Raw genomic sequence first — 23,236 nt, 5'->3', positions numbered from 1 at the left:
AACCGACCCGAACCGTACCGTACTGTACCAGTCAGTGGAAATGTGCCTTTATAAACAAAAGTTTGAAAAACAAATCTACATAGACTTCACTACTAAAAGGGTTGGCACCAGGGCTGTATTAACATAAGTGCTATGGAATTATTACGCATCATGATGGGGAAATGCCTCGCCTATACGTTATGCTTTCGCATGCCGATGTTTTGAAGAATTCCTTTCTTTTATTCACTTTATTAGTTTTTCTCAATTGCTAAAACACTAAAACCCATTAGCTGAACTGAGTTCTCAGTTGCCTGACCTCATTTAGCTAATTCTGCTGTCAATACCTTAAACGTCCTGGTTACGTACGTAACCCACGTTCCCCGAATAGGAAACGGAGATGTGTGTCTGTATAAACAGACTTTGGGAGTGCTTTAGATGAATTTGAATTGGCGGAGCGTAGCTCCACAGCTGAAACTGATGAGCCAATTAGGGCTATATCAGTCGTGTGTGGGTCAGCTCATCAGAATTTTGCCTGCTGAAGAGCCGATCGCTCAGCTCCCAGCTGGAGACTCAGGTGCTGTGGCAGTGGAGACACACATCTCTGTTCCCTATTCGGACACGTGGGTTACATACGTAACCAGGACGTTCCCCTTCATAAGGGAACATGCTCCTGATGTGTAGTTTGCCAAGCCAAAGCGTGAGTGCACTGACTTCACCAAGAACGCTACAAGAGAGTTCCTCTGAGACCCCAACATGGACTCAGCGGAGCAGTCTACAAATTTCCTCAACAGAAGTATTTACAGACTAGTTACAGTAAAAAAAAAAAAAAAAAAAAGTGTGGATTTCGGTCATACACTTTCCATCCCCACAAATAAAGTGTACACAATGTTCATCTTAACCAACACAAAGATGCAGATATCGTGATCTACATATGCCATCAACAGAAGTATTTACTGAATACAGTCACAGTAAATACTTCTGTTGAGGAAATTTGTAGACTATGTTATGTGCAACTTTGTGTTGGTTAGAATGAACACTGTTTACACAGTTTTTGTGGGGAAAAATACAATAAAATATTTGGTACCGTGTATTTGTTTGTTTTGTATAAAAACAATACTCTGAAATTTTTTACAATGCACTTCTGTAGGCCTACTGTCTGTAGTAAGTGTAACAATGAACAAAAAAAGGCTTACAGAAAGTCATAATGATGAATGGAGAAGAAGTGGTCATGGTGTTTTACATTGAGCACATCAGTGTTCAACTGATCTTATGAATGTCTATTCATGTGATGGTTTGTGTGTGCCATTTGAAAACAAAAAACCTTTTTGAGAAGAAATCACATTGTTTTGAATGTACAGTTTTATTTTGTAGAAGAATTGAAGAGTTTTGACCAATGTGTTTGTGTGTTTTGTGATTTGTGTGTAGAGTTCTGACAATATGAGACCTGCTTTCAGAAAATGTGTGTAAACAATTGGAAAAAAAACTGTAAAAAACTGTAACAACTAAAAAGCGTGGATGGGCAGTGGACCAGTTATGAACCAGATGAGCTTTGATTTCTAAATTGCAATTACGTGTGACAGATCTTACCTATGTGATGAGTAAGTATACAAAGTAGGGCAACTGACTTTACAATTTTGAATGACAAAATTGTTCCTTGTGAAAACAAGAGATTTTCTGCATGAAAATTGCGCCAAATGCAGAGAATTGTGTGTAGTGTTTTGAAAAAAGTGTGTTTTAACCTGCAATTTGAGTGTAAAGCAGGAACTGTGCTTGCAGTTTAGCAGAATTAGTGCGTCAGTTAAATGTTGTAGTCATTGTTTCTGAAGTACAAGTAATTGTGTGTAAAAAAACTAAGAAAAACTGTAATAAGACAATATAAGTTGGGTATTACATAAATTCAAGATAATTGAACACGAAGTTTTAAGTAAAGTTCATATATATATATACATATATATATATATATATATATATATATATATATATATATATATATGATTTATTAAAAGTTTCATTCAATGATAAAGGTCTTTGATTGTAACTCAAATTATTATAATCATTTACCTCTTTGCTGTTGAAAATTGTATAGCTTCCTTTACCAACATGCATTATCATTATTTTCTTACTTCTGTGTCAATCTTTGCATTAACCCACTGATACATTTAATGAAACAAGAAAAAAATTAATGTTAGTACACATGCAATTACTAAAAATACATTTACGGCTGACTTGGGTTGCTAATATAACTGAAATACCAAATTCGAATAACATTATTAAACATAAGCAAAGTTTTTGAGTTATACTTGAATCTGAAGTCCATACTTAATGTTACAGGATAAAGTACTGTGTTGTCTATTGTGCCCACAAGAGGGCGCAAAGCGAACACAATAAGCAAGAAAAAAACAGATTAAACGTCACATCTTTTATTAAAATGAAATGACATTCACCTTTTTATTTAGTCAACCAATTTGGGAACCATAATTTAAAATCTGGATAATGGTTGAATCCTAATCCACATTTATTTGTCACTAACTGTAAGTCTCAAAAACACACACTTTACAACATAGTCATACACACTGGTGCAATAAATAAACAACAATTTTTCCAAAACTAGGTTGCTTTTGAGTCTTCTGCAACCAATGTATATACGCTGGTACATGTTTATTCATGTACTTTACGATACAACACACACACACATTATTCCACTTCAGGATCCTGTCTTTTCTTAGTTTGGGTCAGGCCAGATAATCTTATTCACATCACAGGCTATATTGGCTTTAGCCCGGCAGCAGGGGTACAATATTCTTGCATGCCTGATCTACCCCTGGCATGCATCTACTGGCATCCTTAGGCAGGTTCTTCCATGGCCTGGAGAAGGCATACATGGGTATAAGGTTCTCTGCCATATACCTTCCACTGCCATGCCCCCCAAAAAACTCATCTATTGTGCTTAGAAAGGGAGAGTTAACATGCATAAAGATGTTAAACCAGTCACAAACCAGAGCAGTGCAATGGAACTGACGTTTCCCAAACAACAAAGTAGTGAGTCTGTTCAGGTTGTGCTGGTTCTCTGTAGTCAAGCTGGAATATATGCTCTCTTAGACCATCAAGGAAAGCAAGGTGTTTTGGATCCAAAAATGGCATGATGGTGGAATAGCCCTTGTTGGCTAATGGCTACGTACAAAGTATCATTCCCTCCATGTTGACCAGGGGTATTTACAATAGCAAACTCTGTTCCTCCCCTTCTTCCTCCCTTTGGTCAGGATAAAACCAGGAAGTCCTTCAATATCAAACATTTCCTACAAAACACATAAAACACAGCAGAATAAATCACTACCTAGAATCACAGTTAACAGTTTTTCTCAGTTGCTAAAACACTAAAACCCATTGGCTGAACTTAATTCTAAGTTGCCTGACCTCATTTAGCTTATTGTACAGTCTGTTGTCAATATCTTACATTCAAATTAGTTCAATTCATCTTTATTTCCACTGCACTTTTACTAAGTAGACTGTGTCAAAGCAGCTTAATATACAGTAGAAGATTATAGTAAATAGAATCAGTGTCAGTTCAGTTTTCAGAGTTGAAGTTCAGTTTAGTTCAGTTCATTGTGGGTTCATTTTAACTGCTGAGAGTCCAAACACTGAAGAGCAAATCTATCGATGCACAGCTCCACAAGTCCTGAATCATGCAAGCCAGTGGCAATAGAGGTAAGGAAAAAACTTCACCAATTGGCAAAGATGAAGGGAAAAAACTCAAGAGAAACCAGGCTCAGTTGGGCATGACCATTTCTTCCATGGCCAAACTTCTTGTACACAGCTGCAGTCTAGGAGCCAGAGGTTGGAGAAAGCTGGACGTTCATTGTGGAGATGCTGCAGGTGGGACAGGTCACCAGCTGATGTACAGGGTGGCCTTTCAGGATTAATGGGAAGACTCGTCTGTCACTGTGGTCTTACATGAATCAGAATCATGCCCTCCACTCCTCCATGGCCACCACTGAGGATGCTGCTGAGGATAAGGCCTGGTCCAGGATTATGGGTTAAACCATTTCACATGGTAAAACACAATGTGCAGTGAGCAAAACAATCATTCATGCTGGTAAACACAAGTAGAAACAATCAATTACAAACTGAGAAAAGATGTCATTGATTAGTTTTTCTCGATTGCTAAGACACATTTCTTGAAAGCTGCTATCTTTTTATCTAAACTCTGAACACAAAACCTAATTTTGAAGCTACATTCACAAAACCTTAGACTCTTCTTGCAAAACCAAACTTTCGCCTCAAAACCGTTCAATCAAAACTGAACTAAAGTTGTCAAATTGTGCCCAAACTCAATCAAAATCTAAAACACTACTGAACATTCACTAAACACTCTGTAGAAAAATAGAAACACAATGCTCAGGATATGAAGCTAGAGAAATAAAAGTTTATTTTTCTCTGTAGGCTAAATAAATGTTGCAAAACAAAGAAAATCTGTACAAAAAGAAATAACAGATATCTTGTTCATTTACATGTAGCACTTGTAAAAACAAACAGAAATCTTATGCATTTGCCACTTGTGTACAGTAAGCCCATGTAAAAATGAAGTACAAAAATATACAAATAAGTGCATTACTTAGCCACAGCATCATGTCCCCATACTGGGTTAGGCCACAGGACTTCATCCACATTACAAGCCAAATTTTGTCTGGCCAGACAAAGGGGGAAAGAAACCCTGGTATGCAGTACCTAGGCTTGGCATGCCTCCACAACTATGTCACCACAGGCAACTTACATGGCTTGCAGGAGATTTACCCTGGTGTAAGGTTGGCATTCATTTTACCTTCCACCGCCATGAGGAGAATAATTCCTTAATAGGGTTTAAGAAAGGGGAAGAAAGATTGATTAAATCTTGGTTCACTCTCTAACCTGGAGGGCTCTGTAAAAACTGACATTGTCCCAAACAACAACATAGATGGGATGCCACAGGATCATGTAAGAATCAATAATTATTTTCTCACATTTTCTCGCATTAACGGTTTTTCAATCTAGAAGTCCAGTGGGGTTTTACGAATGAGCAGGACTTACCAGCTCTATAGTAATTGCTGTCAACATTTACATACTGTACTATAATGTCAAAACAAGTATTTACCTGTTCTCTTCGCTAAATCTTCAGATTATGGTAGACACAGTGAATCTACTGATGTTTGGTTGTACCCTTTGTCCAGCCTCCCTCATGCTCATACCATGGACAAGAACATGGTCAATCAAAGTAGCTTTGATTTTATCAGATATTTCTGTTCTTTGTCTTCCCTGACCACATGGACCGCCTCTCTCTTCCTCTCAGATTTCTATTCATTGTAGGGCCTCACAAAACAGTGCTCTGAACTGGCTTACTGTATATGTTTGGAGGGGGTGGAATTCCAGGAGTTTTCCGGGACATAACAAAACGGGAGATGGATCTGAAATAAGGGAGACTCCTGGAAAAAACGGAAGTGTTGGCAGGTATGCTTATGGTTTTGCCAAAAGAGCGATTGATTCAATCAGTGGGTTCAGGCAACTGAGCACTTGGTTCAGACAATAAATTGTTGTCACATTTTTCAAATGATGTGACACAACCAATATAAGCCTGTTTAGAGCAAACAGAAACAACGTGAGAGGACAAGTGCAATGGGCAGTTTATGAAATTGGATCTCCCTTTCATATTCGCCTTTCCTGAATCTGATTGAGTAGTTTTATGGAAAGCGGTAGATCTGCTGTAAGTCGTGAATTTAGCATGTGGTGATATAAGTAAGGAATCATGTCAGGGCTGGATACGGCCCACTAGAGGCTTTTTTCCCCCTTGCTTTAGGAAAGACAATATTCTTAATTGGAATGGGAGTTGAGTAGTACTTGAAAAGGTCTTTCCTGCCTGTATGTGAAGTTATTGAAAAAGGACATACATATCAATTCACACAGAATCTGTCTATCTGCGGTGATGACGGTGTGCCGATAAAAAACTTTGGATTTTAACAATAGGACAAACAGGATTTTGAAAAATCTTCCTGTCCCCTCTGGAAGTTATGCCACTAGTCATTCATAGTTTCACATAGCCATTTTGTGCCATGCCTTTTTATGTGCATGGAAATGTCCTTTGAATAACAGCCTGTTACTTAACTGTGCATTTTTTATTTAATTAACATTTTTAAAGGTTGGCAGTAATTCAAGATAATTTTCTATATAATCTGTCATCAGAACATAAAGTACATGGGCCTTGGCTAAATATTTTACTAATTATGATATTACAACATTAATAACATTTTGTTAGTGGCATGCAGCATGCAGTCTCAGAAATCAACCTTCAATGACACTAAACATTGAGCCAAAGAATGAACATATCTTGAACATATCTTTATATAAACAGAACATGCAATACAAAAAGAAACAATATAATTATATTTTGTTCATGAATTTATTTCTTTATTTCAAACTGTTTCTGTTTATTTATCATCATTATCATATTTAACTAGTTTCATGTCATCAGTATTCTCCTCTTATGCCCTCTGTTGCAGGTTTGTAGCTTTATTATAAGCCCATTTCTGACCACTTAAATTTTTTGGCAAGACAGGAACAGTCCGGGGGCTTGTTGGTCAGTGAACACTTGTAATTGCATTGCAAATCATAGCGGTTCAAATAAGTGTTGGACAATTCTTATCCACTTCAGACAGATGTCAAAATGTCTAGAAATTACATTTACAATTTTATATAATTTTCATTATTATTTCTACGAAGATCAGTAATTATTGTATTTGTCATGACTACCAGCGATCGTCTTTCATAAGATCGCTGGATTTCACTCTCAGTAACCATGGACTACAAATCCACCATTTCTGGACTACATTTTCATACATGCACTCCGCTCACACTCATACATGCTTCCTCATCTAGACTGATTACACGCACACCACCTGAGGATTGTCAGAGACTGATTGCACACACTATTTAAGCTACACACTCACTCATTCACTTGGCCGAGTCTTGTTTATCTGTAGATGACATTACAACGCGTTATTCCTTGTCTTGTTTCCCCGTGTTTTACCTAGCCTTGTATTCTTGTTCTCCCTGCCTGCCGCCTGCCTTTTGACCTCTCGCCTGTTTACTGATTACGATTTTGGACTGTCGCCATATACTTGTTTGCACCTGTATTGACCATTGCTTGCCTGACCACGAATAAACCTGTATTTGGATCTTACCTCAGTTGTTGGTGTCACTCCCCGTGGTTACAGAAGACTCTGCCACAACAGGGATCCAGCAGGTATTGCAATCATGCGTCTTCATCAAGAAGCACAGTCTATTGAGGAGTATGTGGAGAAATTCATTGAACTGGCATACCAAACATCCATGAGTGAGTTATGTTTGATTTTCTTTCATGGAGGACTTTCTGAGCCCCTATATTCCACTATGCCTTTGCACAAACCCCACAGGACTCTAGAAAGTTATATCGATCTTGCACTGCAAATGAGTGGGTCCTCCAGAGTCGACGCCGCCGCCGCCAGAGTCAACGCCACAGCCAGAGCTGCCAGAGTTGACGCCGGCGCCAGAGCTGCCACTGCTGCCTGAGTCTCATGAAGGGTCCGAGCCGCCGCCTGAGTCTCAAGAAGGGTCCCAGCCCATGACCAACCCCCATGGGTTAACCCACACCCAAAGGCGGAGGCTAAAAAGAAAGGTCTCTTCAGCAAGGGTTTCTCCAGCCCCCAGAACTCCCTCCAGTCCTCCCTACATCCCCCAAACTCTTGACTGAAGATGAAGACTGAACTGAAAATCCATCAAGGTTTAGCCAGTATTCCAGGTTTTTGTGTGTGGGATTTTTTTTTTTTAAACACACTAAATAAAACTAATTCCTTCAGGCTTGTTAGAAACCCACAGGTGCAGTAAGTGTGGTGGAGCAGGGTTGGAATTAATATGTGCAGAACTGCTGACCTCCAGGAGTTTGACACCCCTGAACTATACAATCTGTTAATTCGGATTATAATGGAACAATTAAACACAAACATTTGCCCAACTTAGAAATCATGGTAATGGTACATGGTTAATTGATATACATTTTAAAATTAAAATGTATTCATTAAGTGTCAAGTAGTTCCAAATCTTTTAAAATTTCTTTCTTTTATTAAACATAAGCGAGGATATTCTGAAGAAAGCTTGAAACTAGTTGCACCCATAGTATTCATTTATTTTCTTCCACTTATGCAGGGCCAGCATATTTGGGGGCAGCAGTCTTAGGGCCTACTCATACTACGCTATTCGAACCGTGCCCAGGCCCGTTTCCTGGATCGTTTAAGAAGCGTGAGTGCTCTGAATCGGTCTCAGGCACAGTTCACTTGGCCGGCCTTGGCCTAGTTAGAAGAGGTATGCCAGAGCCCGGTTCACTTGGGCTTTGGCGCGGTATGCTTGTGTGTGAGTGCAAAATGTGCCAAAACCCGAAACTGAAACATTGAACATTCTTACTGTTCAAGAACACAAACTGTCGTAGAGAATTAAAGATGCAAAGCTTTCACTGCACATAATCTCCGCACCTTCAGCAAACCTCTTAATTCCAGCAGCACGAGGACTTTATGATTGTTTATGAGCGTCAAATGTGGCTGATCTGTTTGGCGAAATATCTGACTGCGTGTCACTGCATATCAAATGACTTAAATGACGATATAACTGAAGAAATCTCTACTATGCTGAGCGAGAGCACTTCTGACCAGCGCATCATCGGTGATGTAAGTGTACCCAGGCCCGAATGTAATGTGAATGCGGGCCGTTGGGGGAGACGGGAAGGGGGACAAGCGTGCTTTTGCCCGGTTCAAGCCAACTGTACATAGTACAACATTAGAAGAGAACTCCAGACCTCCTTCTTCCCTCACACTTCTTCCAGCCCCTCCAGGGGGATCTTGAAGTGTTCCCAGGCAAGCCGAGAGATATAGTCCCTCCAGCATGTCCTGGGTCTTCTCCAGGGCCTCCTTCTCTGATCTGTCTGTCAATCACATGTTCCATCCTTCCCTTATTTGTAAACAAAACTCCAATACTTGAACTCCTCCACCAGTGGTAAGGAGATAGCAAGCCAGCCTCAAACTTGGAGGTGCAGATCCTCATCCCTGATAAATCAAACTCTGTAGCAAACTGTCTCAGTGCATGCTAAAGGTCCATGTCTGATGAAGCAAAAAAAAAGAGAGAAAAAAACATCAAAGCAACATCATCTGCAAATAGCAGAGATGAATTTTGTGGTGCCCAAACCAGAAGCCCTTCGCTCCTAGGCTGCACCTAGAAATTCAATCTATTAAAATTATGAACAGAATCTGTGACAAAGGGCAACCTTGCTGGAGTCCACCGTGTTCACTAGAAGAAAGAAACACAAACAGGTTTGTGACAATTGAAGGGTTAGGAATTGACAGAATTTTCTGATTTGGGTGAACTGTCCCTCACTTCCTGGTTTGCTACTGTTTGGACATCTTTGCTTACTGGTCCGCTCTTTGCACTCTTGCTTTTTATATTTTATACTCTAATTTTAACTTGAGCCTATCAGCACAGTGCTCAAATGACACAGCTTGAAGATCAACATTGAATCAAAAAACTTTATGTAATACAACATTACTAACAAGAGTGGAAATATCAAATAAGCAACCTCCTGCTACCACCAGCTTACATTCCTGACACGGGAAAACAGACGCCTGTGAAAATGCCTCCAGTTCAGATTGATTCAGAATCTTACTGCTGCACAAACTGCCACAGACTTCTACAAAAGATTGCAGTTCTTGAAACAAACAAACATGGTCCAAGACCGAAGGTACTCGCGGGGTCAGATCACGAAGATCATAAGCTGCTGCATTAGTGTTCTCTACCCCAAATACAGCTCAAACTCAAGTACCTCTTCAGAACAGATATAAAGCTTTAAGTAATATGGATGAAGAATCCCCAAATGCAGTCAGACAGAGATTGTATCACTAATTTAGTATGGAACAAAGGCTCAAGGCCAACCAGACAGTGGTATTCTACACTGATCGCCGCTGAGATAAGGACGCTGATTGTTGGAGATTCAATAAACAGTTTAAAAACAATTTAAAAATCAGAGCTACAGTGACATACTGCTTCCCTCATGCAACAGTTTCTGGTGTGAACAAAGAATGGTATTCAAAGGTAGCAGTCAGAACTACTCAAGAGAGATTTCTGTGAATAGTCAAAAGACTGAAAATTCAGATGTTCATCAGTGGATTACTCCCTGCAAGAGGGACAAATATATTTTCAAGGCTTCTTGGTCTAAGTGCATGGCTGCAGAAAACATGTAACAGGAAAGGACTGAATTTCATTGACAACTTAAATCTTGTCTGGAACCAAAGACAACTTTACATCAGACAGCCTTTATCCAAACAAACTTGGTGCAAAAGTGCTAAAAGACAATATATACTTCTCACTCCACTATCCATCAGCTGTATGTGCCACTGAACGCAACCAAAATGGTGCACACACCCAAATGACTCAATGTCCGAATGACCACAGGACTTTAAATCAGCTCCTAAGTGGATTTGTGGCTGACGCATTCCACGAGGACATTGATAAAACCACAGAGCCACAACTACTGCTAACGAACATACTGCCGCCTGCGCCCTGAGCTCAACACAGATAGACTCTGACACATAAGAACAGCATCAAGTCTCAGCACTCATGGATGATTTGCAGTAAAACAGTGAGAGCAACAAATCCCAGCAGCCAGAAACTCCAGAGCCACAGCCTCTGTCACAAGACACAAATTCCTTGTCAACTTACTCGCCTCTCTTGAGTTTTTCAAAAAAGAGAAACTGCTGTTTGTGGCAAATAAACTCTCACATTCCATTGCTACAATCCCCCAGTGAGCAACCAAAAAGCAGCAAGCTCCACACCCATCTCAGAGCCCATCTCATCCTTTACTTAAGAGAGCCCTCTGGCCCTTGCGACAGCACCAGGATCCAAAAAATGCCCCATCTTCAGCTGGTGAACAAAACAACTCTTAATAATGTATGTTGGATGGCCACTTGGATAACAGTATCTTTATCAAATGTTTATAGAACTAGCAGGAACCCAGCATGCCTGTAGCTTTCTCTACGCAGATAAGTGTTTCATTATATGATAGAAAATCAAAAGCCTTTTCAAATCGTATAGCAAATCATTCCAATCTGGTGTCTATTAAATGAAGCTCTGAGACTAGGTAAAATAGCTAAAACTGTTAAGTTAGCACTTTTAAACATCTGATCACTTAATAAAAAGTCACTTCTAGTCAATGATTTTATCAACACAGATTGCCTTGATTTTATGGTTTTTAACTAAAACTTGGCTAGAAGAGAGTTGTTGTGCTGCAACTTTAAATGAGGCAGCTCCTCCCAGCTTCGATTTTATGAGCATTTGAAGAGCTAATATGAGAGGCATTGCTGCTTTGTTTAAAGAAGTCTGAGTGTAAACAAGTTTCATTTGTCCTTTGAATATCTGAGTATAGCAGTAAAGGGTGTTCCACGCATTTTACTGATCATTAAATACAAACTTCCAAAATATTCTCAAAGTTTTATTGATGATTTTACAGAGCTGTTATCAATAGCAACCTCTGAATTTAATTATTTTACTATTGCTAATCCAAAAATTAATTCTGTAAAAGAACTTATGACTGTTTTAAACACTTTTGATCCGACTCAGCATGTACAAGGACCCACACACAATTGTCGACACACTCTAAGGGTTTACACATTTCATATGGTGATAAGGGTGTGACACTATCTGATGGTTTCTGTATTTTCTTTGATGTATTGAACACTCCAGCCATTGAAGACAGATCTGTCTCGCACAGAAAAATATGCACAAATGCTCACTAGTGAGCATAAATGCTCACTAGTGCTCACTAGTGAGCAGATTATAAAGGTCATGTTGCTAGCACCAAGCATAACTGCAGACTCTGTTGATGTTCTCCTTGATTTGTTTAACTTTAAAGTTAAAAATGTCATGAATGACATTCCTCCTGTGAAAGAGGACAGGAAAACAACAGCAGTACAGAAGATGAAAAGACTTGATAAAAGCTGAGCGCATGTTTAACAAAGGTCAGTTAGTAAGTGCTGTGCAGGTAAACCTCACTCCTCTGACCTCTAAAGGTGCTCTAACGACAGACGCTAGAAGTCATGGTCTTTAGTCTCCTTGTTAGAGAAACCGGCTCCCATACAGAAAGTCGCCGGTTCGATCCCAGCTCGGAGCAGGTTGGGTGGTGTAGGACCAGCGGGATTACACATGTGGAGACACAAATCTTGTAGTCCATTATAACATGTATAAAGACAGTCTTCATGCCTTTATCATGGAACCAAACATTGCTAAGCAGACTTTCTTTTCAACCTTATCAACAGCAACTTAATTAACACCCGCACCCTCTTTGCAATAGTAGAGAGACTCACAATCAAATACAATGAGCTTGCTTTTTCCTTTACTGATATACATTATTACTTAATCATATTAGAAAGGCAATCAGCTCATCCAGTCAGCTAAGTTTTGTCAACGTCAGGCTCAACCACACCTTAAGAAATCAAACAATATGTTTGATTTTAAGACAATTAATAGTACAAAATTGGAAGAGATTGTGTAGATTATGAAAACATCAACCTGCATTCTTGACACACTCCCCACTTTATACTTCAAACAGCGTTTAACTGTATAGAAATAGATCTCCTAAAAGTGGTAAATGCTTCCACTTCCACTTCTTTCAGGGACGTTTCCAAACTCACTTAAAACTGTAGTTGTTAAACCTCTCTTGAAAAAGAGCAACCTGGATAACAGCTTATTGACCAACTACAGGCAGATTTCAAATATTTTTTTTTTATTAGCAAACCTATTGAAAATGTTTTTAACTAATATTTTAGTTGTTTTTTTTTTCATTCACATTGTCTAGTGGACTAAACTAAATGACTAATTTAGGTACTTGTGAATGAGGGTGTATGGTGAGATTTCAGACACTCTGATTATTTTCTTGAAAACAAAGGTAAGGTACATTACAGTTATTTTCTGTATATTGAACAGAAATAAGCTGTTAATCATTTAACAGGTTTTCACTGTCAATTTTACAGCTTTTTACTGTTAAAATCACAGACATTTTTTACAGTACAGGTTAACGCGTTCTTAAGATCCAAAGGAAGTTTAGACGATTTTCAATCTGTTATCAGAGGACATCATTGTAAATATGGATTCAGGCAAGCCAACAGTGCTGATATTGCTTGATCATAGTGCTGCATTTGGCACTGTCGATCACAGCATTCATCTGGATAGGCTGTAAAATTGGGTTGGGCTGTCTGGGACGGTCCTGAAATCTTACCCTAAAGGAAGAGGTTACTATGTCAGTATAGGTGACCATCGGTTGAGGTGGACACCTATGACATGACAAACTTCAGTTCTGGCACCTCTTTAGTTCAACTCTTATATGCTCTCATTGAACCAAATAATAACATCAAAACTAATCTCCTACCACAGCTATGCTGATGACACTACTTGTAATCATTAGGCCTTACTTCCTACAGCCCCATTGATATCCTCTGCCAACGCATTGATTAAATTAAATAAAAAGAAAACTTTCATTGCATCTGGGAACAAAAATGAGTTTTTCAAGGTGAATGCATACCTTGACTTCAAGGGTCAAACAATAACAAATAAGGTCAAGAATCTTGGGGTTTTTTTGGAGTCTGATGTGAGTTTCAGTAATCATGTCAAAGCAGTAAGTAAATAAACATAAAATCATCTCAAAACATCGCAAGAATTTTATGCTTTGTTTCCAGTGAGAACTTAGAGAAACTTGTTCATGCTTTTATCACCAGCAGGGTGGATTACTGTAATGAATTCTTACTGGCCTTCCCACAGACAGTCAGACATCCACCTTCAGCTACTACACCCCCTGCTGCTGGAATCAGCATCCAGAAATGATCAGATGTTCTCCAACATTAGGTACATTCAAATCAAGACTAAAAACACATCTGTTTGCCTTTACTGAATGAGCACTGTGCTATGTTGAACAGATCACACTATTATGTCTTTTTTTTTCTTTCTTTTATAACCTGTTTTAATACATTTTAATCTGTTTTTGATCATCTTTATTTATTTTAATAATCATTATTTCTTTCCTTTATTTTTGTTTTTGTAAAGCACTTTAAATTACCTTTGTTTGAAAAATGTGCTTTATAAATATAATTGCCTTGCCTTAAGTATTTTTAATCTAAGCTGTTTATCACTCACTATCCTTTGGGTTAGTTGCTGATTTACTGTATCAGAGGTCGTCACAGTAGATTGAATCACAAATTACTCTGGCATTTGGTTTACATATTTACATACACGTTTACATGGCAACAGTGCTAACCACTGAGCTACTGTGTCTAAGCAAATCTGAGCAGTTTTAATTAAGTAAATTTACAAGAAAATGATATAAGCATACTAGCTTAACATTTAGAACGGTCACAAGACAGATTCATTCCTTTGTTCCACACTACTTTGGACAAGAGAAAATGTGTTGTGAAAAAGTACAGCAGTGGTGTTGTACTCATAACCCATGACTCACTGGGAAATGACCCATGATTCAAAGCTCAGAGCTTCAGCCTCCTCACTGTTTCCTGCCATTTCATTGTTTAAAATATACTGGAAAATAGACTTATTGTACATATTCATGTAATGTTTATTGTAGATTATGAATTGTATTTTGTGTGTAAGTGTGTAATAAAGGGTTTTCGCTTACATTTATGTCGTTGATTTATACACTCAGATGTAAACACCAGCATTGGATTGCATGGTAACCTACTATGGTAGTGAAAAGGTGAAATATTTTCATTTCAAACTGGCTTTATTCTTCTGGAATTTTACAAATTTAGTCCGTCTTTAGTAGTCAAAATGTTTTTTTGTCTTTTTTTTAGTTTGACAAATTAGTCCTTTGTGGATGGGTAATGTCACCTATCGGCGGGACCAGAAGCCCGCTCCGCCCGCCGAACTATCCATATCTGCTGCTCCTCGCTGAAGGCGCCTGCCTACAAGAGCTGCCCCGCCTCCCGCACACGCCTCTGGCGAAGCGAGCACGTCGAGCACCTCGAAAGCAGGCACCCCCCCCTGCCCAGAGCGCTGCTAATTCCAGTAAACGCACCGCGAAGCGTCCCTAAGACAGGTCATCTGGAGAAGAGGGAACTTGCTCTTTCCCCGCTGGAGGGGCGGGCCTCATTTCCAATGGCACATTTTACTGCCATGAAAACATCAATGAAAGAGCACTTTTCCACTCCCACTGTATTCACAAGGGTCAGCCCCCTGTCTGCCCCTGTCTTGCGAGAGGAGATTGCTGTCCTCCTGGTGAAGAATGCAATTGAGCCGGTCCCTCCAGCCGAGATGGAGAGCGGGTTTTACAGCCCGCACTTCATCGTGCCCAAAAAGAGCGGTGGGTCACGGCCAATCCTAGATCTGAGCGTTTTTGAACCGCTGTCTGCACAAGCTGCCGTTCAGAATGCTCACGCAGAAGCGTATCCTCCGGTGCGTTCGTCCTCTGGATTGGTTTGCAGCAATAGACCTGAAGGACACGTATTTCCATGTCTCCATTCTTCCTCGCCGTCAGTTTCTGCGGTTTGCGTTTGAAGGTCGAGCGTGGCAATACAAAGTCCTCCCCTTTGGGCTCTCTCTGTCTCCGCGGGTCTTCACCAAGCTCGCGGAGGGTGCCTTAGCGCCCCTTCATCTTGCGGGCATCCGCATACTCAATTATCTCGACGACTGGTTGATTTTAGCCCACTCTTAGGAGCAATTGATTATGCACAGAGATCACTGATGCTGAACTGTCTGAGAGAGCTCGACAGCAAAATAGTGGTCCCACTGAAATTATTTCAGAGGCTCCTGGGGCATATGGCATCCGCAGCCGCTGTCCCGCCACTTGGATTACTCCATATGAGACCACTCCAGCACTGGCTTCACGACCCCATGGCATGCGGGCACACACCGAGTCACTGTTACTGCGCTGTGTCACCGCGCCCAAGGACAGGTGTCCAGTCATGTTGTTGTTTCAACAGATGCTTCCAGCACGGGCTGTGGGGCTGTGTGCTGTGGGCATGCAGCTGCGGGCCTGTGGAAAGGAACCCAGTTGCATTGGCATATCATTGGCATATCTGCTCCTCTGCAGTCATCCGCGGCTAAAATCGCTGCACGCCATTCACATTTCAGGCAAGCTCAACCGTGAGATCGCTCATTGCCAGTTGTTCTTTTCCCTGACTGAAGGCTCTCTCTGCACGGATGCATTGGGCCACAGCTGACCTCAGGGTATGTGCAAATATGCGTTTCCCTCAGTGAGCCTGCTCGTGCAGTTACTGTCAATGTCAGGGAGGATGAGAAACAGGTTGCTGGTTGCGCCCCTCTGGCCCAACCGGACCTGGATGTCAGAGCTCTCCCTTCTCACGTAGGCCCGCGTAGGCCACCACCTGGCACCCTCGCCTCAATCTTTGGAACCTCCACGTGGGTCCTTAGACGCGAGGAAGACTTAGGTAACCTACCGATTGCAGTGGTTAATACCGTCACTCGGGCTAGAGGCCCCTCCTCGAGCGCACCTATGCCCTGAAGTGGAGTCTATTCACTAAATGGTGTGTCTCTCGCAGAGAAGACCCCTGAAATTTGCCAGATCAGCGTTGTGCTTTCTTTACTCCAAGAGAAGCTGGAGAGCAGGCTGTCGCCCTCCACACTCAAGGTTACATGGCTGTCATCTCCACTCTCATGACGCGGTGGCTGGCAGCACCGTGGGAAGGCATAACCTCATCATCCGGTTCCTCAGAGGCGCTAGGTGAATTAATCCACCCTGCCCCCCTCTCATGCCCTCGTTCTCACGAGCCTGCGTCTGATCCCTTCGATCCTCGACTCAGTATCTTTAAGGTTTCTGTCCCTGAAGACAGCTCTTCTGGTCGCGTTGATATCGATTTAGAGGGTTGGGGACCTGGAGGCATTTTTCTGTCATTGATTCTTGCCTGTAATTCGGGCTGGCTTACTCTCACGTTCCTGAGACCCCGCCCAGGATATGTGCCCAAAGACCAGGTAGTGAGCCTGCAAGCGCTGCCCCCAGAGGAGGCAGACCCAGCCCTTTTCTTACTTTTTCCAGTTTGCGCTTTGCGTATTTATCTGGACCGCACTCAGAGCTTTAGATCATCTGAGCAGCTCTTCGTCTACTATGGCGTTCGGCAGCAGGGAAGTGCCGTATCAAAACAGAGGTTGGCCCACTGGATAGTGGATGCCAACTCCCTCGCTAACAGAGCCAGGGCGAGCCGTGTCCCCCGAGAGTGCGTGCGCACTCCACTCGGAGCATCACATCCTCTTGGGCGCATGCAAGCGGTGCCTTTCTGACAGACATCTGTAGAGCTGTGGGCAGGACGACACCTGATACATTTGCAAATCTGCGAGTGGAGCCAGTTTCCTCAAGGGTATTAGGTAACCCTCTGTGATTGAGGAAACAACTCGGTTAAGGTGTTGAAACACGCTTGCTGCGCCATTCTCCCTAACACGGAGATATGTGCGCTTTTTCCTCTGTAAGTAAAGTTCCCCGTTAGGTGAGCCCTGCAGATTCCTCCGAGGCCCCCAGCACTGACTCAGCGGAGGAGTCACTCGCTGGCCCATTACGTTGTAGGTCTGCCCGCTGGTCAGCCTGCGTTTTGGGTATAGGTGCCTGCTATGCGTGATCCCCACTAGGCGATCCCATATGCTTATTCAGCCCTGGTGCAGTCCCCCCTCACGGGCAGACCCGTGTCTTCCCTCTCTGCTAACCATCTTATTATATGCGTACTCCCCCTTCTTAGGGCTGGTCCATATATTTTGCCATCATATCTCCCCATTGGGTAGCAGGTGGCCTCTGCAATGTCCTCCCTAACGGGACTGCACGCTTTCCCAACGTACTGTCGTATGTTCCTAGAATTATCTAGACACTTGCGACTCCCAAAAATTATATCTAAATTCGTAAAACTTCTTTGAAGAGGGATAAGTAAGGGCCAGGTATCACGTTGGAAGACCGCGCCTCTCTTTGATGCAGGAGCGCTTACGCTATGCCTGGCTATCCTCTCATCGGAGGCGAAGGTACGGTACAGTCATTATGGCGTTTTCCAGACATTTCCCGATTTCGTCGATTAAAATCCACTAATAGCATTGAAGTTCCCCATCCATAGGGGAACGCTCTGGTTACTAAAGTAATCCTCGTTCCCTGAGGAGGGGAACGGAATTGCTATATAGCATCGCCATAATGATTGTTCCCTAGCTGTGTCAGTCACTTTAGCTTAAAAGGATGGCGTTTCCTTGCTTCCCCTGTGCTTATATGCGGAGCTAACTGGCAATAAGCTTCAGGTGCGCAAGCTTACTCTGCCAACTCATTTGGCATTTCATTGGCCCGTTATATACTCTTTCAGAAAATAGGCTTTCTGAAACGAAATCCCCATTTTGTGGATTAAAATCCACTAATAGCATTTCCGTTCCCCTCCTCGCGGAACGAGGGTTACTTTAGTAACCAGAGCGTTCTCTGACATGATGGACTGATGATGTGTCAAGAAAACACTATAAAAGGAAATTTTCAAAGTTACAAAGCTAAAGAAAGGTTTCTTGTTCCCTTATTTAATTCATGCACTGACCTACCTTTTTTATATAATTTCAGAAACTGTTTCTGAATGTACACCTTACTAATACCTGGTTGGGCTGCCTTAATCCTTTGTGGTATTGTTTTAACAAGGTACTGGAAATATTCCTTGAAGATTTTTGATCCAAGTTGACATGATAGCATTATGCATGATTGCATTTTTCTATGATGTGAATCTTCCATTCCACCACATCCCAAAGGTGCTCTATTTGATCAAGTTTTGGTTACTGTGGAGACCATTTGAGTACAGTGAACTCATCGTCATGTTCAAGAAACAAGTCTGAGATGATTTAGGCTTTATGACATGGCACATTATCCTGTTGCATGTAGCCATCAGAAGATGGGTACACTGTAGTCATAAAAGAATAGACATGGTCATCAGCCCTCACGTAGGCTGTGGCATTGACACAATTCACAGATAGTAGTTGTCCAAAGTGTGCCAAGAAATTATCCCCCACACCATTACACCACCACCACCAGCCTGAGCCATTGATACAAGGTAGGACTGATCCATGTTTTTATGTTGTTGATGCCAAATTCTGTCCCTACCATCTGAAATTTGCAGTAGAAATCTTATCAGACTTATCAGACCAGGCAAAGTTTTTTCCAATCTTCTGTCTAATTTTGGTGAGCCTGTGCGAATTGTAAGCTCAGTTTCCTGTTCTTAGCTGACAGGAGTGGCACTTGTTGTGATCTTCTGCTGCTGTAGCCCATCCGCCTCCAGGTTAGATGTGTTGTGCATTCAAAAATGCTCTTTTGCAGACCTCAGTTGTAAAGAGTAATTATTTGAGTTACTGTTGCATTTCCTTCAGCTTGAACCAGTCTGGCAATTCTCCTCTGACCTCTGGCATTAACAAGGCATTTGTGCCCACAGAACTATACTGCTCACTGGATATATTCTCTTTTTCCGACCATTCTCTGTAAATCTGAGAGATGGTTGTGTGGTAAAAATCCAGTAGACCAGCCCGTCTGGCACCAATAACTATGCTCAGTTCAAAGTCACTTAAATCATCTTTCTTTCCCATTCTGATGCTCGGTGTCACCGACTCGGTCCCAGTCATTCACCTCGCGGGCCAGCAGAGGCCGCCGTCCCCGGATTTCTAAGTAGTGATGTGACGTTGTGCGCCGAGGCTTCGAAGCATGTATCAAAAAAAACGATACATCTCGCAGTGAAGCAGTGTACCGGAGCTTGATTCGTTTTGCCATCATCACGTGATCAGTGACGTCCGAAGCTTCATTTTCGCCTTTACCCACGTGACTGCTTCGAATTTTGATTCAAAGGTTTAAACACCCTCATAGTAAAGTGTATAGCGAGAGAGTTGGCGTCTATTACATACATTTGTTTCAAAACACTGCACCAGTCCCACACACCAGTAATTAAACTAAACTACAATAGTATTTTTTAGTAAAAAGGTTTTGAACAATACTAAAGTGTATTAGCGTATTTTTTTATGACTATCTTTAAAGAAAATCAACGCATATCGTAGTATTGTGTTTAACAGAGACCATCTGGTGAATGCGACCCTGAAACATCATTCACATAGCGTCCTCCTAGAGCACTCGCCTCCCAATCAGGAATCGCTGGATCGATCCCTGCTTGGAGCGGGATTAATTGTATTATGATAAACTTTTGAATACCTTGGATTTTACTACAATCATCAGTTGTGTAATGTAATATATATTGTGTAAAAACTACAGTAATTGAGTAATTTGTTTATATTGCTGTTGTTGTATTACTACATGAATAAGTTGGTCAGTTGTGAACATTTGACATTATGGCAACACAGTGCTTTCCCACACTTTCACCAGAAGAGGTGGTCATCGAGCTCTGATTTAGAAAGCTTCGAGTAACGAACCTTTTTCCGATACAATTGAGTCGAGCGCTTCACTGGTTCAGAAAGCTTCATTTCACCATCACTATTTCTAAGCATTACATCATCCACCTAGACTGATTGTGCACACACCTGAATTGAATCCAGTTAACGACCCACGTACCCTTTATAAGCCGCACTCAAACACTCAGTCAGTGCGAAGTCTTGTTTAGCCCCGGCCAGCATTACTGAGCGTTATTTCCTGCCTGATCTCTTGTGTATTACTCCAGCCCGTTTCTGACTCTGCTTAGCCTTCTGCCTGCCCACGACCCAAGCCTGATACACGGACTCTGATACTCGCTGCCTGCCCTCGACCCAAGCCTGATACACGGACTCTGATACTCGCTGCCTGCCTTTGACCCATGCCTGGTAAATCACTTTGTGTCTGTTTGCCGCAAGCCTTGAAACCTTGAATACTACTGTTGATGTGTGTGTTTGCACCTTTGTGCATATTGTGTGTTTGAGTGAGAGCGTGATCAATAAATACTGCATAATGGATCCCTCCGTGTCAGTCTCCTCGTTACACTCGGTTTGAACTGCAGCAGATCGTTTTGACTATGCCTAAATGCATTGAGTTGCTTCCATGTGGTTAGCTGATTAGAAATTTGCATTAACAAACAGTTAAACAGGTGTATATAATAAATTGGCCAATGAGTGTATGTCACAATGGTAAAAAAAAAAAAAAAAGAACCAACTTAACCTTTTTTCATGCTGACTTTGCAATGCATTTGAGCTCTCTCAGCCACTGTACCACAGTGTCGGTTGCCTCTGGACAATTCAAAACACACATGTGATCTGCATGTATATTGTACTGCTGTTTCCAAAACGGTACAGCACACAAATACATACTATTATGATGACAAAATGTGTATCATGCACACTGTGTGCAGACTATCAAATTGTTGTAAAACCAGTAATTTTTTTTTTTTGAAAGCCTTTCATTTAAAGGTCACATACAATACAACCTCAAATCAGAAAAAGTTGTGACTATCAAAAGTGCAAATAAAAAAAAAATTCTGAATTTACTTTTACTTGCATTTCATAGCAGACAATACAACAAACATAATTTAATGGGTTCCTTATGTTTTTTGTTTCTTGCAGCACATTTCAAAGAAGGTTGAAACAGTAAAGCATTTACCACTTTGAAATGTTGCCATTCCTATTCACAACCTCTTCACACCAGGGGAGGAAGTGTTTCAGGTGTAATTTATCCCGTTCTTACTGCAAACATGTCTTAAGGTGGGCAACAGTAAAGGGTCTGCATTGTCACATTTTGCGCTTCAAAATGATCCACACATTCTCTATTGGAGACAGGTCAGGACTGCAGGGTACCAGACAAGTATCCTGTATCCTCCTCCACAGCCAGGACTTTAATTTGTGAAGCATGTGATTTTTGCATTGTCTTGTTAAAAATATGCATGGGTGTCCCTCAAAAAGGCAGCATCATATTGAGCTCCAAAATCTCATATAAGCATTAATGGTACCATCACAGAAGTGCAAGTGATTTGCCAAAGGTACTAACGCAACCCCATACTATGATAGTCTCTGGCTTTTGGATTTGTTTCTGGTAACACTCTGGATAATCCTTTTCAGTACGTTTCCACTGTTATTATCCATCCCAGATGCCCTAGAGCACAATGTCGCTTCTGGACACTGTTAACAAAAAGCTTCCTTTTGGCACAGTACAGTTTTAACTGACATTTTGTGGATTTAACTAAGTATTGTGGTTATTGACTAAGGTTTGCCAAAGTAGTCCTGAGCCCATGTGGTGATATCGCTCATAGAAGAATGACGATTCTTGATGCAGTGCCACCTGATGGATGGAGATCCGGTTGTTCAGTGTAGGTTGCGCGTTGGTCCTTATTATTATCCCAATTATGCTATGCACTGTTGAAGGTGGAATATCCAAATGTCTTCCTAGCTTTCTATGAGGAACGTTGTTTTTAAATATTTCAATAATTTTCTCACATACGAACTGGTTAGGACTAGACCTTTCTTGGATGCTGCTTTAGTACCAAATCATAATTATAATCTCTGTACAAAATCTGCTGACATCACCTGTTTCAAATCACATAATTATTTAACCAATTTTCCTGGTTACTAGCCCTAAACTGATCCTGTCCCAACTTTATTTTTGCAATGTGTTGCAGGTCTGGATGACAGAAAAGGATGTATATTTACAAATGTAATTAAGTTGACCAGACAAAACAAAAAATATTGTGTTCATATTGTCGGCAGTAAAATAGAAGTTAATGTATAATTGGAAATCACCCAATTTTTTTTTTTTTGCGTTTTCAATACCGTCCCAATTTTTACTGATATGGGGTTGTACTTTTATCAAACCAGAGCCAAGTTAAACTGTTTCAACATTTAAATTATCTTCACATGATATGCCTGACAATGAAAAAAAGACTGAACAATTTTCCTGTGGCCAGAACAGTTGTATTAACAAACATATTACAGTAAATGTGGAGAATGTCAATGATGTGGTCACTTCTCTATAAATATGGTAAGGATTTCCTTCCTCTCCTCAGTAATTTTCTGATAAATGAAAACCATGCCCTGAAACTGTAACAGGAACAGCAGGTTTTCCTGCTCCTATGTACTTTGTCCTGCATAGACCAAGCATGCTGTGCATGCACCTTTGCACGTGTCTCACGTCATACATCATCCTGAAGCACATGTTTGTGTCTCTCTTAAGCTCCATTATGATGACAAAACCGCTTCAGGCTCTTCAATTTCTATATAGAAGGTAGTTTAGACATTGTTTGTATGT

The 23,236-nt window shown here is 41.1% G+C and overlaps 3 protein-coding genes across 3 annotated transcripts in view; 2 read left to right on the top strand and 1 right to left on the bottom strand.

Moving 5' to 3' along the window:
* LOC147841024 (uncharacterized) overlaps positions 1 to 23,236 on the bottom strand; it is a 485,466-nt gene that overhangs the window by 284,353 nt on the left and 177,877 nt on the right. The gene's annotated exons all lie outside the window — the stretch shown is intronic.
* LOC147834160 (uncharacterized) overlaps positions 1 to 23,236 on the top strand; it is a 439,063-nt gene that overhangs the window by 260,819 nt on the left and 155,008 nt on the right. The gene's annotated exons all lie outside the window — the stretch shown is intronic.
* LOC147834162 (uncharacterized) lies at positions 12,814 to 18,611 on the top strand. The gene is made up of 2 exons (XM_087279113.1): positions 12,814 to 18,149; positions 18,461 to 18,611. The coding sequence occupies exon 1, from the start codon at positions 16,675 to 16,677 to the stop codon at positions 17,314 to 17,316; it is 642 nt and encodes a 213-aa protein (XP_087135239.1). The 5' UTR covers positions 12,814 to 16,674; the 3' UTR covers positions 17,317 to 18,149; positions 18,461 to 18,611.

The sequence above is a fragment of the Danio rerio genome, chromosome 13 (genome assembly GCF_052040795.2).
Source record: "Danio rerio strain M-AB ecotype USA chromosome 13, GRCz13ab, whole genome shotgun sequence".
NCBI lineage: Eukaryota > Metazoa > Chordata > Actinopteri > Cypriniformes > Danionidae > Danio > Danio rerio.
This window is presented reverse-complemented; position numbering and strand designations above follow the sequence as displayed.

Excerpts from the sequence above, each read along its gene's own strand:
- LOC147834162 (XM_087279113.1), top strand. The coding sequence starts at position 16,675 with ATGGCTGTCATCTCCACTCTCATGACGCGGTGGCTGGCAGCACCGTGG.